Source organism: Callithrix jacchus, chromosome 20 (genome assembly GCF_049354715.1).
Source record: "Callithrix jacchus isolate 240 chromosome 20, calJac240_pri, whole genome shotgun sequence".
Lineage (NCBI taxonomy): Eukaryota > Metazoa > Chordata > Mammalia > Primates > Cebidae > Callithrix > Callithrix jacchus.
This window is the reverse complement of record NC_133521.1, coordinates 43292162-43307437: the sequence shown is the minus strand read 5'-3', so window position 1 is coordinate 43307437 and position 15276 is coordinate 43292162. Positions and strand designations below refer to the sequence as shown.

The window sequence follows — 15276 nt, the reverse complement described above, 5'->3', positions numbered from 1 at the left end:
ACCCTCCACCCAATTATTCCACACAGCGGGATGCTCACTCCCCGTCTACATGGGGTGAACAGAGGCTGGAGATTCATACCCTCAACCCAGTCAAGACTGGGGCCAGAGAGACCCAGCCGTCCTGGCCACGGTTCCGGGTGCCTCCCTTTAACGTGAGAAGAAACTGCAAACGACTGGCGTCACCTGGGGTCCCCTCCCTGCTGCAGCTCTCACCCTATGGTGCTGTTTGAGTACCTACCCGTGTGCTGTACCTGTTTTACAGATGGGTGGGGCTGGGGGCCTGGGCCAGCAGGAGGAAGGGGGCTGGAGCTGGAGGCGGAGGGGTCAAGGCCACGTGCCCTCATCACGTCCTTCAGGTGGACAGAGCCGGAGGGAGATGCAGAGACAGTTACTCACAAGGACCCTCTCCAGCTCCCCAGTGTGGAGGAGGCTGAGTGTTTAACAAGCTCCCTCAGGTAAGCAGGAGGGACAGAGGACCCAGGAATGTCTCCTACACATGCCTATCCTGCTAGTAAACCAAGTGACTGCCGACAACACCTGACTATGGGTCACCTGGGGCAGCGAGGACACTCCCCCTGCCCAGGGCCCTTCGGGACATGGCTGGGCTGTGCAGGGGCTGGGGGGCTGGGCTGTGCGGGGGCTGGGCGTCAACAGGTGCTGAGAAGAGTAACGCAGGGGCCACGGTAAACGGGGCGGGGGCAGGAATCGCCACATGGCCTTGGAAGGGCCCAGGGTCTCCAGCTTCAGAGGCAGAGAGATGGCCACGACTAGAAAAGGTCCCTTCCCTCCAGCAGGGAAGACACTCGCACCAGCGGAAATGGGCCCCTTGAAGTCAGAAAGTGCTCTGTGGCCGCCTGTGGGCACCGGGACCCTCACATCCCACTCAACCTGCCTGAATTTCCACTGAGAGCTGTGGAGAGGGAGGGAAAACACTATGGGGGCTGAGCTAAAAGGGCTTGGTCCTGAGCTGGAAAACCCAAGGAGGCTGGGGTGGTCTGAGGCTGACTCACGCCCAAAGGCTCCATGCAGACATGCAGGGCAGTGCATGACCCGAGCCTTGGTTCCCCCGTCAGTACCATGGAGAGAGGGTGAAAGTGATTAGGACCAGAGGGTCGGGGAACAGAGGCTCATGCCTGGAATCCCAGCGCTTTGGAAGGCCGTGGCTCACGCCTGGAATCCCAGCGCTTTGGAAGGCCGAGATACCACCTGAGCCCTGGAGGTTCAGACTCCGTGAGTCGTGATTTCACCACTGCACTCAGCCTGGGTGAAGAGCAAGACCCTGTCTCAAAAACAAGCAAACGAAAAAAAGAGTAGACGGGGGCAAGCCTCTTATCCTTCAACCTGTTTTTATCCGACCTCAAGTCAGGCTATGTTAAGTGAGAATCAATCCACCACATTCTGAAACAGGCTTCGAGTCAACATGAAGGCATCCAGTTTCTCTTGAAAAATCGAAGCTATAAAAATCCCAATCCCTTGAGTGGCACCTGTCCCTTAGTTTGTCCCTAGGTCTCCAGGTTGCCAGAGTTGCCCCCCGCCCACCCCCCGCTGACTCCCTATGGTCTCAGGCCTGCCAGCTTCCTCAACACCAGCCTAGTCTCCCCAGTTCTGAGCCACTAACACCAGCCCTGCTGGAGCCACAGCAGCGAGCCTCAGTGCAGGGACGCAGCTCAGACGCTACCAACACGCTAACTCCATCAGGTGTAACCCCTTCCCATGCCCAGCTTCGGGGGACACCTACGAAGGCCACAATTCTGGCGCGTGTCAGTCCCAAGGTGGGTCCCGCCTGAATCTAAGTCAGCTCACCAAGCCAGGGCTTGTCCAAGTCATAAGCAGTCACATCTGCTTTTGCAAAAAGGTCCATTCTCACTGGGGTTCAACGTGGCAGAGCAGACCCTTTCCCCAGGAAAACACACCTACTGCATGTCACGTAGTTTTACCAAGTTCACAGAACCTACCTGTAAACCCTGTGGGCGTACACGTGTGAAGACGGATAGCATCTGCAAACCCAGTCCACTAACTCCTACAGCACAGGATTCCCCAAATAGCAACCCATGAGCATTAACACCCTCCCCCCCATATGACCCACCTAGGCAGAGGAAGCGCAGGATGAAAAAGAAAGGGCCCAGAACGCTCCAAGTTCTAATGCTGTTTCCTCATCCAGACTCATCTCCCATTTGCAAAGCCCCACATGCTGTGCCCCGACATCACTAAATGTCTCACCGGAAAAAAACCAAGGACCCCACAGCCAAGATGGGGGTTTGAAATGGGGTCATCGGGGAAAAGCTCCCGGAACAGTCACGTGCCAGGAGTCCTGCACTCCCTCATCAAACCCAGCCGCCGAACAGGGCAAACTGGTCACGATCATCCCGTCAACTGCCGACTGGCTGACTGCTTAGGTCTAAATGAATATGTAATTCCCAACATGCCCACGTACACACCCCTCCAGAATCCCAGTGAGGAACTTGCAAGTTTCCCAGTGAAGTCCAGCCCTGGCTGTTGGGAGCTGGCAGTCTCTGCCCACTATGACTGGTAACAAGGCTCTCCCAGAGTGCACCATGACAAGAAGTCCAGGGCATGTCTCCGGTCTTGCAGGCTGTGGGAGCATGTGGGGGGGGGGGGGCGGGGAGGGAGAATGAGCCCAGGTTAGGCGGGTAAGCAGAAGTGGGCAGGAGCGCCCTCCCCACCCCTCTTCTTCAAGGGTAATCTGGCAAAATGAACACAACAGCCTCTCCAGTGGGCAAAAGACACAGAGGACACGAAATCCCACCGTCCACGCTGCCGGCCGTGGCTGGAGAAACTCCAGCTCCAGCATCCCAGCGGATGTGGTCCTGTCATTAGTGGATTCAGAGTCACTCCACAGGATCCTACCCGTTGCCACCTGGAAGCCAGCTGCTTGGCTGAATGTCCTCCCTGTGCCCAGGAGACAGGCTCCAGGGTCCACCATCCCTGCGAAGGATGGATTAACTGCCTTAGTCCTACGGAGTCTTAGAAGACACACATTGAGGTGGAAACAAGTTGTGAAACGTTAAGACGACGTGTTCAAAAGGCTTGATTTAGAACAGACGCGATCTCAGTGCACACCTCCACTCCCCTGCAAACTCAGGCACAGAGCAGGCCAGAAACCCTTTTCCAGAGGGTTCCCCAACAGCTCAGAGACTCGGGGCCTAGCGGTGCGCCGGCCCAGGCATCCCACAAGGGCCATTCCAAAACCCTTTTCGTATCTCTTCTTATCTGTGGTTACGGGGTGACGAACCACAGTCTCCTGGCAGGCGGCAGAGACACAGGATCCACGAGGACCCGCAGCCTCTGGGAGGCGGAAGTCTCTCCAATGCGCCCATCTGGCTGAGAATTTCTGCTTTTACCGTATTCCACTGTGTCTTCAACACCCAGTATAGCTTCGGCTGTCTAGTGGGTCCTTGTGTATTTAAGTGAATGGAAAAAATACCACATGTCAAATGCAAAAACATTACAAAAATACACTCAAAGAAAAACGTACACTGGGAATGCAGTTGGAAGAATCCACTCCCATCCTGAGACTGGGTGAGGCAACTCAGTTTAATTTTGTTTTGTTTTCTGCTGAGACAGGAGTCTTGCCGTCACCCAGGCTGGGGTGCAGCGGTGTGAGCATAGCTCACAGCAGCCTCGAGCACCGGGGACTCGAGCGGTCCTCCCTGCTCAGCTTCCTGAGCACAGGCCGTCCCACCCGCCTGGCTAGTTTGTTTTTTTTTTTTTTTAATGTTTTGTAGACAGAGAGTTATGAACTGCAGAGCTCAAGCCGCCCACCTGCCTCAGCCTCCCAGAGTGCAGGGATGACAGGGAGGGAACTGGATAAGGAGGCTGGACTGGGAATCTGACCACACGGATTTCTGCTCCTCTACCGATTACCAGCTATGTGACTTCAGGCAGGCTATGGATCCCCAGGGCCCCTTTCTTCCCGGTTGATGGTTAAATGGGGATAATCCCTACCTAGCAAGCCAGGCCCTCCCCGGGGAGGAGGAGAGTGCTGGAGCAGGAACATCCCCGCACCGTGCCCGGCGCACAGCCCACCCTGCGGCCCTCACAGGCCGGGCCGTTGCGGCACCTCTGGATACGCGCATGTAGTCTTTCCCATCTGGTTACTAAATCCCAGAGACAACCCCTTAAGTGGGATCAAGACCTGGCCAGCGGGCCATCTGGCCACAGATGACACCATGGAAAGGCGCCTGCCACCCCTTCAGGCCCCCATGGGGCTGTGGGGTGCCACTTGGCATTCCCCAGGCTCTGCCTCCCACCTCAGAAGAGAAAAGACTCCGGGTTAGCACAGAAGAGGCCCCTCAGGCTGTGGCTCCCACCCTCCCCACTCGCGAGCTGTCCTGTGCTCAGTTTGACACATAGATTTTCCTTCGGGACGGCTTAACCTGTCCATCATCAATACTGCTCGACCAAAAGCCAGGCGATCAATACCGTTCATTGCTGCCTGCAGCCACAGACCCGCCATCCGAGAGCAGGAAGGGCAGGGCTGGGGTAGACAGTTTGTTAAAGCACCTCCAGCGGAACCACCAAGGAGGAGGCAGCAGCGTGTCCCTGTGAGCCTGAGGGGTGCCGGCGCTGAGGCTCCACAGCAGAACCTCTGGTTGCCGACCCAGCAGAGGGCTCGGCAGGGGCTGCTGGGGTGCCTGGAGCCTCGGGGCAGAAGAAGCAACTCCAGACTTGGCGGGAAAAGGGCCTGCAGCCGGTCTCCCACCCCCAACACTGCAGGTGAGTGAGCTGAGGGTGGGGAACAGAGCTTGGAGTCTTATTGATGAACGCTAAGCTGGACGCAGCGGCTCACGCCTATGACTCCAGTGCCTTGGGAGACTGAGACAGAAGGATCACTGAAGATCAGGAGTTTGAGACCACCCTGGGCAACACACTGAGACCGTCTCCACAAGGAAAATTTTTAAAAATCAGCCAGGTGTGGTGGCGCACACCAGTGACCCCTACTTCTCAGGGGGCTGTGGCAGGAGGCTCACTGGAGCCCAGGAGTTTGAGGCTATAGGGAGCTGTGATCGTCCCACTGCATTCCAGCCTGGGCAACAGAGCAAGACCCTGTCTCTAATTAAAACAACAGGAGTAGCCCAAAGGCTTGCGGAGCCTGCGTCAGGGCTGTACTAAGCACTAGGTAAAAAAGCCTTTAACCAACAGCCTCAGGACACAGATGACCTCATCGTTCCCATTCTTCAGATTAGAAGAGTGAGGCCCAGAACACAAGTGCCCAGGTCACCGAGGCGACGCAGGAAGCGGATATGAACTCTCAGATGTGCCGACAGTGGCCAGGGGATCACCCTGCACTCCAGGCCTTCTCAGCCCTCACCCGCATCTGTCATTTACTGTCGGGGCATGGGGCAGCCATTACAGCATCTCATCCTCACCCTCAACTTACAGATGAGAACACCGGGGTGGGGGTGGGGCTCTGTTGATCAACGTGGGAGGGTCTACGTCACCATTCACATGCACCGCCCCACCCATCCAGCATCCAAAAGACACAGTAACACACCTCCTCAGACACACCAACTCCTCCAGCCAGAAGGACCGGTTCAGAACAGGAAATCTACCCATGTCAACTGGAGTCTGCATTTGAAAGCCCCTCTGGAAGGGCTCCAAGCACACCTGGGCCAGGCACAAACCACCATCAGGATTCTGCCCGGGGCTCACACAAGGCCCAGAGGCATCCAGTGCCCGGCTGGGTGAGAGGTGCCTGGTCCTACGTGCAAGGTGAAGCAGGGGGGAGATGTCCACGCTCAGTCACTAGGGTGCTCCATCCGACCCCGGGGGAAGCAAGGTGGTCTCTGGCTTTCCAGGTGGGAAGCCTGCTTAAACAGCATCAGCCCATCTTGCCCAGGGGAAGGAATTCCTCCCCACACTGACTCCCCGCAGAAGAAGGCCCTTCCGGAGTGGGGAGGTCAAGTATTGGAAAGCTCCCACCCTGGCTGGGTGCAGTGGCTCATGCCTGCAATCCCAGTACTTTGGGAGACCAAGGTGAGTGATTTGAGGTCAGAAGTTTGAGACCAGCTTGGCCAACGTGATGAAACCCGTCTCTACTAAAAATACAAAAAAATTAGCCAGGCGTAGTGGCAAGGGCCTGTAATCCTAGCTACTCGGGGAGGCTGAGGCTGGAGAATCTCTTCAACCTGTGAGGCGGAGGTTGCAATGAGCTGAGAATGCGCCACTGCACTCCAGCCTGGGCAGCTGAGCAAGACTCCGTTCCAAAACCAAAGAAAAACAAACCAGCCTCCCGCCCTGGCCCCCAGGTGACTAGAAAGCAAAGCCAGGGTCTCAGCGACAATCAACTGGGGGTTTCAAACATGGACGCCCAGGCCTCATCCTGAGAGGTGGGCTGAACTGCCTGGAGGAACGGCCTGGGCGCTACTGCTTTTAAAGCTTCCCAGGCGATTCAAAGGTACGGCCAGGAGAGACCACTGCGCTAGAGGCTCCCCATTCCTCCACCTGCCTCCAGCTCCTTCCTCCAGGCCTGGACTCGGCCCCAGCCTCCCAGGGGTGGCTCTCACTTCCCCTCTGAACTCCTGTTTGCAGACACGGGGGTGGCGTGCGGGTATCGGGTCAGGAGGAGCAGGTGGGCTGTCCTCAGGAACAAGTGGGCTTTGGGGCAGACGAGAATCCCAGGCTGCTGGGACGGCCCATGGTAGGACAGGGACGTGGCCAAACTCAGGTGTGTGGTACCGTCTGGCTGGAGCCGAGGGCGTGAGAGAAGAGGCTGGTGGGGGATCAGGGCTGCAGAAGCAAGATTAAAAGGCCCCCGAGTGTGCGTTTGGCAGGCGTGCAAAGGGCTGCTTTTGGCCACGCTCCTGTTTTATCTGTCTGTACACCTCCCAGCAGCAAGCACACGGCTGGGTTCAGAGGAGGAGCTCAATAAATTCTCACTGACAGGGACACTCAGAAACGTCACCTCCCAGGCTGTGGCCTCAGCCGGGGGAGAAAGGCCAGCATGCGGAAGTGGAGCCAGCAGTAGCACGGCGTCCCACACCGCACGGAGATCTGAGGCTGGGGGGGGGCCGGGGGAATTAAAGCCAGCCGGCCTCAGCACAGTCACCAAACTGAAATGTCATCTGGAACATGCATCTCTGCAGGTTAAAATAACAGCTCTCCTGGCACACCAGGAAAGGGAGGGAAGCCCTGTGGTTTCAGAGGACCCTGCTGTTAGCCACAAGAGGCAATTCATATGCTACCCAGAGACGATTCCCATCCAAGCCCAGCCAGATCCTGGGGTTCGATCCTCAGACTTCAAAAAACCCAGGCTGGGAATTCCAAGGCTTCAGACAGGGCCAGGAAAAACCGGCCCAGCTAGCCGGCTCCACAAGCCCCTGCGAGTTCCCGGGGGCAGGGAAAAGGTAGCAGCCAGGCTTCTGGCTTACCAGCACTCTTCCAGAAAAGTGGGAGTCACCAGTTCCTGATGGTATCTGCCCCAGGGGCGCTCAAGGGGAGTTTAGGACTCCAGGGCTGGCAGGAGTGGGCTCCAGCTTGGAGGTGCAGAACCCTGGTCTGCCACAGAGTGGCGCTGTGCAGACCCGGCGCTTCCTCGGGCCAGAGATGCTGAGCCCACAGGCAGGCCTGGCTTCGGCTCTAAACCACAAGGCACTCAGCTCTGCAGCCCCTGAACTTCCCCCAGAGACGGGGAAATGACTGCTGGAGGGGAGGGCTCAGCGGGGCCTTCGGAAGAGGCTTCCTGCTTTGAGAGCGCTGTCAGCCCCGCTCCTGGCCCCAAGCCTCAGTCTGCCCCCAGTCTGTGTATTAGGATCACCTAGCGAGCTCTGAAAACCATCCCCCAGGACCGGGTTCAAGAACGCAGAGGCGGTGGCTTAATTGGGCCCTTTGCAACAGTGCAAAGACACCTAGTTTGGAGATCCACAAGCCTCTTTGAACGCGGACACGCCAGGGTCCTAAAAACTGCCCCAAACAGCTCAGGGCCTGCTCCAGCGCACACCTTGCTGCCTTCCTTGTCTGGAGCGCAGCCTCACTCTGCCTAGAACCAGGACCTCCCCGGCTCCCTTCCCAAGGCGGGGCTGACCCCAGGCCACCTGGCTGGTTCCCCCCCCAGCTCTGGCAAGGCACCGCCCCCAAGGCTCCAGGAAAGAAAACCTGGAGCGTCAAAACTTTGGCTGGCTCCAGCTCCCCCGCTTCCCCCACTGGCTTTGGTGTCTTCTGCCAGAGTGACAAAAGCCATCCTTGCACCCGGCCCACAGGAGATCAGGAATGCTGCCAACACGAGGCTCTCGGAAAGTCTCTTAGGAAGCACAGAGGGCGCTGCCCTCGCAGGTCAGCGCCTCTTCCAGTCTCCCCATTACCTGGGCGGGGCGGCTCCCTGCACAGCCGGCGGCCGAGATGACACACTCCGCTGCCAGAGCCTGCGCCCTGGGCCCTCACCTGTGGCGTGGCGGCTGAGTCAGGCGCAGCCTGTGCCTCAGGTTCTGCCGTCCCTGCTGACGGAGGCGGCCGTAAACACAGGGTGAGCAAGGCTGAGATGACTCGGGCAGAAGCAGCACCAAGGCCGGCCGGGGATGGCAGCTCACCTGGGCCCCGCCACCCTTGCCACCCCTGCTGGGGAGTGGGCGCGCGGAATCCCGGGGGAGTGGATGAGGCGGCCGACCAGGGGACACATTTCAAAGCGCCCCACCAAGACCTTCTCTCTGCCCCTTTGTGTCCCCCCCCCCCCCATCGCCTCCTGGAAATCGGCTTAGGCGGGGACGCTCCCACCCGGAGCGCGGCTGGGCCTTTTGTTCAGGCACCGCTGACAAAAGGAGTCCTCTCTCCATTTGGTGGTCCCGCTTTTTGTTTCCAAACCCCAACCTGTGTGGGCCCCTACCCCTCAGGCCCCAGATAAGGCACCGCAGGGGTCAACAAGGGTTTAGTGTATTTTAAACGCACTTTACAGACAAAGGCTAGTTTGTTAGAGCCAAAGCGACTCAACTTCGGCTGGCATCCCCCGCCCAGCTGAGAACGCGGCAGGTGCTCCCCACCGCCAGCACGCTGCCCTGGAACTCAGAAGGGCACCGGAGCCAGGCCCTCGGCCCACCACATGGAAGGGGCACAGTCTCCAGCCCCATCCACTGGGTATCCCTTCCCCTAATCTGGGAATCCCCTCCCCAAGGCCTGGGCCTCGAGTCTCCACTACACATTTCTCAGTGGCCCCCGGTCCCCACCCGGTGCTGGGGCGGGGAGGCGGGAAGCTGGGGGGTGGGCGGGCGCAGGGAGGGTGAGCTCCACTCCGGCTCCGCCTCCATGAAGGGAATTTAATTAGCCTGCTGGAGAGGCAGGCGGGCGGCCGAGGTGTCTCTGGTGCTGGAATATAATTGAATCGGCTCCACTCGGTCGGGCCACTCGCCGCCCATCAGCGCGGCCGCAGGGCCCGGGAGGGCTGGGGGCGGGGAGACGCATCCAGGCGGAGCAGGAAGGGCCGGGGAGGGAAAAAGGCCAGCGCGGGTGGGGGGCGGCGGATGTGCAATCCCTCTCCCACCTCCCAGGCTGGGGCAGCCATCTTCTGCGGGGGGAGGGGAGGGGCAGGGAGCTGCTCCGCCACGGGAGGTGGGGGGGAGAGGGAGGAGAGAAGCAGCCAAGCCCGGGGCGTGCCCTTCCTTGGGAAGCAGGGCGTGGGGGTCACAGACCCGGGAGGCGCGATCCCGCCCTCCCGACCAACTCCCCCGGAACGAGGGGTGGGGGGAGGGGAGCAAGACAAAACCCCCAACCGGCGTGGACCCAGTGGCTAACCCCCCCCCCTCGCCCTCCTGGGCCATCGCCAGCACCTGCCGAGGGGGTGCCCAGACACCCCCTTCACTCCCTCCCGAGCTGCTGCAAAGTTTTCATCCAGCTCTAGAGCACCCGCAGCTCTCAGAAACACCCCCGCCACCCCCATCCCCCCACTTTATCAGTCCTCTAGTCCCGGCGCACTTACACATCCCCCCCCACCCCCCGCTGAGCCCGGGGCCCCTCCGTCCCCGCCCGCAGCCAGGCAGCCCAAGCCGCGACCCGCGGGCGGGGGAAGGGGTGGCCTTTGGTCGCCTGCCCGCCCTCCCGACTCTTATCGCTGCTCACACTCCGGGGAAGTTGCCCCGAAGCCGTTGGCGGCCACCCCCGCGGAACCCGCGAACTTGAGGGGGAGAGTGCCGTGGGGTGGGGGGGGGAGGACCCGCGCTCCCGGCCCGGTGCGGCGCGCTCACCTTTCATGCCAGGGCCCCGCAGCTCCGCTTCGGCTGACACATGCTGGAGCCACCGTCGCCCAGTGTTTGTCTAAACTGCTTATCTCACCCGGGGCTGCTCGGCGGCGGCAGCTCGGGCCCGCTGGGGAGGTGGAGCTTCCGGGGCCCCGGCCAAGAAACACCTGCTGCTGCCGCTGCCGCCGAGGACACACCCAAACGCAACGCCGCCCACTCTCGGGCCACTGGCTCGCTCCCGGCTCCCTGACCTCAGCCAGCGGGAGGTGTCGGGTTTCAGCCGCAAACACACAGGCGCGCGCGCGCGCTCCGACAGGCGCCCGGGTCCACCCGCCCAGGCACACGCCCCTCCCCAACCCGGCCCGCCAGGTGAGCCGAGGACACCAGAAGGGCCGCGGACGTGCCACCCCCACGCTCCCGGGAACCCCTGGCTGTACTGCTCGGGGGTCCCAGACACTTTGGTGGCAACGACCGGCCACTAGACTCTAAAAGTAGGGAGCAGCCACAGCACGCTCGCCACGTGAGAGGAGCCCTCCCACTTCTCGCAGCTGCGTCCCGGGAGCCTAGAACAGTGCCTGGCAAAGAGCAGGCCCAATAATGGGCGGACGGATAACTCCGTGTCCTGGAGGCCTTTTGGAAGAACTTTCTTGGCGCGTGGGGTGGGATGAGGCGACACAAAAGAGGCTGAATACCCAAGCCCCCTCCCCATGCCTGACCTTATTACCGCAACTAGAAAAGCTGAATACAAGAACTTGGCCTCAAAATTCCGTAAGGCACCCCATCCCCCCGTTTTAAGTAACTTTTGGGAAGGCCCCAGTGCGGGCCGCTGCAGGGGGTGTTTGTTCTTTAAAGAACCCACGGCCCAGAGGCTGGAGAGCCCATGGAGGCGCCGCTCCGCCAGGGGGATCATTAAGTAGCTGGGGTTGCGGTCAGAGGCGAGGTCGCCCGCCTCCAGAAACTGGCACGACCCACTGCGCTTCTGGCCCCAGCGCAGCGCCTCCCCATTCCTGACACCCCCCCCCACCCTACCTCACCCAGGCACTTGACTGGAATGACTCAGGGAGCGTCCTGAAATTCCTGGGCACCCACAGGCGGCGCGGAGAGGGACTGAGGGCCCCAGCTTCCCCACCCCCGGCTCCGCCCACCCGCCCCGCCCCCACCCCATCGCGGCGGGCGCGTCCCCAGGAAGCCCGGGGTTAAAGGGGCGGGCCTCAGGGGCCGGGGTCGCCAGGCCTCCCCCGCCGCCTTCCGCCGCCCGGGCTGTAAACCCCAACGCGGCTCCGGCCCCGGGGTAGCTCCCTCCTCGTCCTCTTCCAACACCCGTCTGATCTGGAGCGTCCCTACTTCTGAGACCGAAGGCAAACCCGCACCCCCAGGTCGGCCGCCCCAGCGCTGCGCTGCGGGTTTGGACTTTCGGCCCCCCGTGCCAGTCCCAAACCTGCCCCGGGACATGCCCGCGCCAGGCTTGGCAGGCGCGCACGCTGCCGTCCTCGCGGGCCCGCCTCCCCCGCCTTCCTCCCTCCCCTTCCCCGCGCCAGCCTGGATTGCGACGGGAGCGAGCGCTGGGCGCCTGCCACCCCCCATCCATCTGTTCCCGATGACGCTTGCCCGCCTAGAGCATTCGGGGCCCGCGCCAGCGGGGAGCAGAACCAGCCTGAGTGCCCTCTGGGGGGCGGGGTCTGGCGGGCGCCCCCAGGCCCCGCGCTCCCCGCTCCACCTCCGACCGAGCGCACGCCAGAGCACGGCGATGGGGGCGCACGCGGGTCGGCGTCCCCGCCTTGCACAAGGCTCCGGGCCGACCACAAACGAAAAAGGAAACGGACCGGCGAGGCCGGGTCGGGCCGTTACTGGCTCCTACCTGCGGACGCCGGGCGGCCCTGGCACGGCGCGGGGGGGGGGGGCTGCTTCCCCGCACGACCCGCCAGCTCCCCGGCGGCGCCCCTCCTTGCGGCCTCGGCCTTGGCCGGACGCTGTAATTTACGCACCACACGGTGGCTCGGCCTCGCGGCCCCGGGTAATTTATACCCGCACTGGCCGACGGATTCACCCGGCCCCAGGCGGCCAGGCTGGGAGGGGGTGGGGCGCCTCCACCCGCCCGGAATCACGGGCGGGGGGAGGGGAGGATAGGGAGGTGTTAGGAAGGAAAGGACGACGACTGGCCCCGAGCCTTAACAACAAAAATTCACCTCCGGGACTAGTCCAGCCCCTTTCCCACCTGGATTACAGGCTGCGGGGGGGAGGGGAACAGCATGCAAATGAGCCTCTCGCACCTGGCCGGGAGCTGCCTCCGGCCTAGTTCTCCAGGTAGACCTAGGCCCCACCTCCACGTCTCTCACCGGAACAAGGTGCCACCGCCTACTCCCTACTTCCTCGGAGAGACCCTCGGGCCAGGGGTGAAGGCGGGGTGAGGTTTCTCCACCTGTCCGAGCAGGACCACGGCAGCCAACCGCAAAAGCATGTGGAATGGCCACAGAGGTGTAGAGCTTGGCTACCTTTAGCGCTGGGCAATCCCTCTGGCGTGTACATCTAGCTCCCCTGGATTACGAGATGGGTGGTCTGCTCCCCGATCACAGGTGAGGAAGTTGAGGCCCAGAGTTGCTCTAGATCACGTGCAGGCAAGCTGCGCCCACACTGCTCACACCTGGAGTCTCTCCCCTTCCCAGCCCAGTAGGCCTAGGAAGCGAGGAGCTGCTGGACACCCCCGCGGCCGCCGGGGGGCAGCAGCGAGCCGCTCTGTGAGTCCTGCCCGGGAAACGCTGGCGGCCACCAGGCGGGCTGGCACAGCGGAGATGGATGACACTCACTGTCAGTGCGCCCGGCCTCCGGAAATTAGTAATCCGGAGCACGGCCTCGGAGTTTAAGGGTGGGAATTGCTCTCCTGCAGCCGGGGCGCTCCTCGCTAACGAGGTTTGTCGTTTGACTCCTAATTTCCCGGCACTGGGGCTAAGCCTGGCCTCCCTCCATTTCCCTCCAGGCTTGCTTCTTCTCCTCTCTCTTCCTAAGCCGCGCCATACCTACAGCCCCACACCCCCAGATAGTGCTAGCACTTCTGGGCACATCTCTCCTTGCCTGGACCTCCTCCCCACCCTCCACTCCCATGTGCCTGGAAGGAGCTAGCTAGGTATGTGGCAGGGCCAGGCCTGAGGAGGCATCTCCCAGAGCCAGACACCTGTCCTGGTGAAGCTGCCCGAGATGCTCCTTACCATGGACTGTCCTCTGTGCCAGGGCAACAGGATGCTGGCTGGTGCATGCTTGCTCGCACCCTGCCAAGCTAAACTGTGCCTCCAAGAGCGGGAGGCCGGCTCTCAGCCCCTCACCTGGCTCAGGAACCTGCATCAGTGACACCTGGGTGCAAACTCCAACCCTCCCTCCACAGCCCTGGAACCGATCAGACCTGCACCATAGAAAGAGATTTAAATTTTAAAAGCTGTCTGACAGGGCATGGTAGCTCACCCCTGAAATCCCAGCACTTTGGGAGGCCAAAGCAGGCATACTGCTTGAGATCAGGAGTTTGAGACCACTTGGACAACATGGCAAAACCCTGTCCCGCTAAAAAAGTAAAAAAAAGAAAAATTAGCCCGGCAGGGTGGTGTGTGCCTGTGGTCCCAGCTACTTGCGAGACCGAGGTAGGAGGATCACTTAAGCCCAGGAGGCAGAGGTGGCAGAGGTGGCAGTGAGCTGAGATTGTGTCAGTGCACCACACACTGGGTGACAGAGTAAGACGCTGTTCCAAAGGGGAAAAAAAAGCTTTTCGACTCAGATGAAAAGGAGCCACATTAAACTTTCTCCGTGAGCCCAGGAGCTTAGAGGGGTGTCTAGAGGCATGAGGTCGAGCAGGATCCCCCAGAAAGAAAGGGAGGCCTTGAACCACAGGGGTGGGTGGTTCTTCACTCAACACACACACTAAACCCCAGGCTCTGTTTACGCTTGATTTTTCCAGAAACAAAACTGAAAATTCCAGCAAGCGCCTCACAGAGGCCAAGGTCAGCTGGGCCTGGTGGTGCAAGCCTGTGATCCCAGCTACTCGGGAGGCTGAGGCAGGAGGATCATTTGAGCACAGGAGTCTGAGGCTGCAGTGAGCTATGACTGTGCCACTGCACTCCAATGCCTGACCCACAGAGACCCTTTTTTTTTTTTTTTTTTTAAAGTTGGGGACAAGGGATAAACACCAAAGGGCAGATGCTGACAGAGGAGACAGCTCAAGGCAGCAAGGAATTTGGAAGGCCAGGGGCAGGCTGACAGCACAGACCATCACCACTGCCAGGGCATTCAACCTAGGCCACGTCAGGTGCTCCGCGGTGAGGGTGCCACATGTGACTGTCACTAGGTCCTAGCACAGGGCCTAGTCTTGGTTGAGGACGAGTCCTGGACACATGCTTTACGGTTCTGCTTCCTCTAGTGCCCAGCAGAACAGCACACAGCCCAACCTGAGGTCCTTCACCCTGGCCAGTTGTTCCCAGCACGTAGGGACTATGTGTCACCTTCATCATGCTGCCTGGGCATCCTGTTCAGCGCCTGCATCCGCAAATAAGTATCAGGGACCTGGATGTCTGAAGCCTGGGAACTAAAGATCACCTCTGCCACTCACCAAGCACCTAACAAGAACAAGCATCGCTCAGCACATGTCACTGGGAGCCCTCCTGGCCCTGCAAGGCAGGCAATGACCTCCATTACACAGCTCGAGTGGGGAGACCTGAGAAGGTTAATTGACCTGCCTCAGGCACACACATTCCACCACTAGTCTCATCCAGACGTGGCTCTCACACCTGGCAGCATTTCTCGGTAACCACCTGCCATGGTCACTCTGATTATTAAGAAAGATACACCTGCAGGGGGGTGACAGGTCTTAAGCGCCTTAAGGTCGATGCTGTCACCTCTGGCCAGCTGTCCAGTGCCTGAAAACCATTTGGGTTGGGGGCCGGGGGAGGGGGCCATTCGCTGCCTAGAGCTGAGCACCCTGGGATTCACCCGGGTCCTCTTCATCTGCGGCCCACCCTCCCCAAGGCTACCGGCCCTGGTGCAGGGGTAAGGGGGACCTAAGTCCAAAGAGGGCACTAAATCCTGGGGGCATGACAGGCCGAGGGGAGGCAGA

General features: G+C 60.7%; 1 protein-coding gene across 17 annotated transcripts in view; it reads right to left on the bottom strand.

Moving 5' to 3' along the window:
- The window catches only part of GSE1 (Gse1 coiled-coil protein), a 511815-nt gene that overhangs the window by 46823 nt on the left and 449716 nt on the right, over positions 1-15276 (bottom strand). For 2 of the 17 annotated variants that reach the window (XM_035282466.3, XM_035282468.3), the window contains exon 1: positions 10191-10276. The exons of 12 other annotated variants lie outside the window; for them this stretch is intronic. In XM_035282466.3, coding sequence (XP_035138357.2) covers positions 10191-10197 — 7 coding nt within the window. In that variant the 5' untranslated portion in view covers positions 10198-10276. Of the gene's footprint in view, positions 1-10190; positions 10277-11213; positions 11294-12042; positions 12178-15276 lie in introns of those variants that run through there. 3 more of the 17 variants (XM_078357913.1, XM_078357918.1, XM_078357914.1) reach the window with 3 other exon arrangements.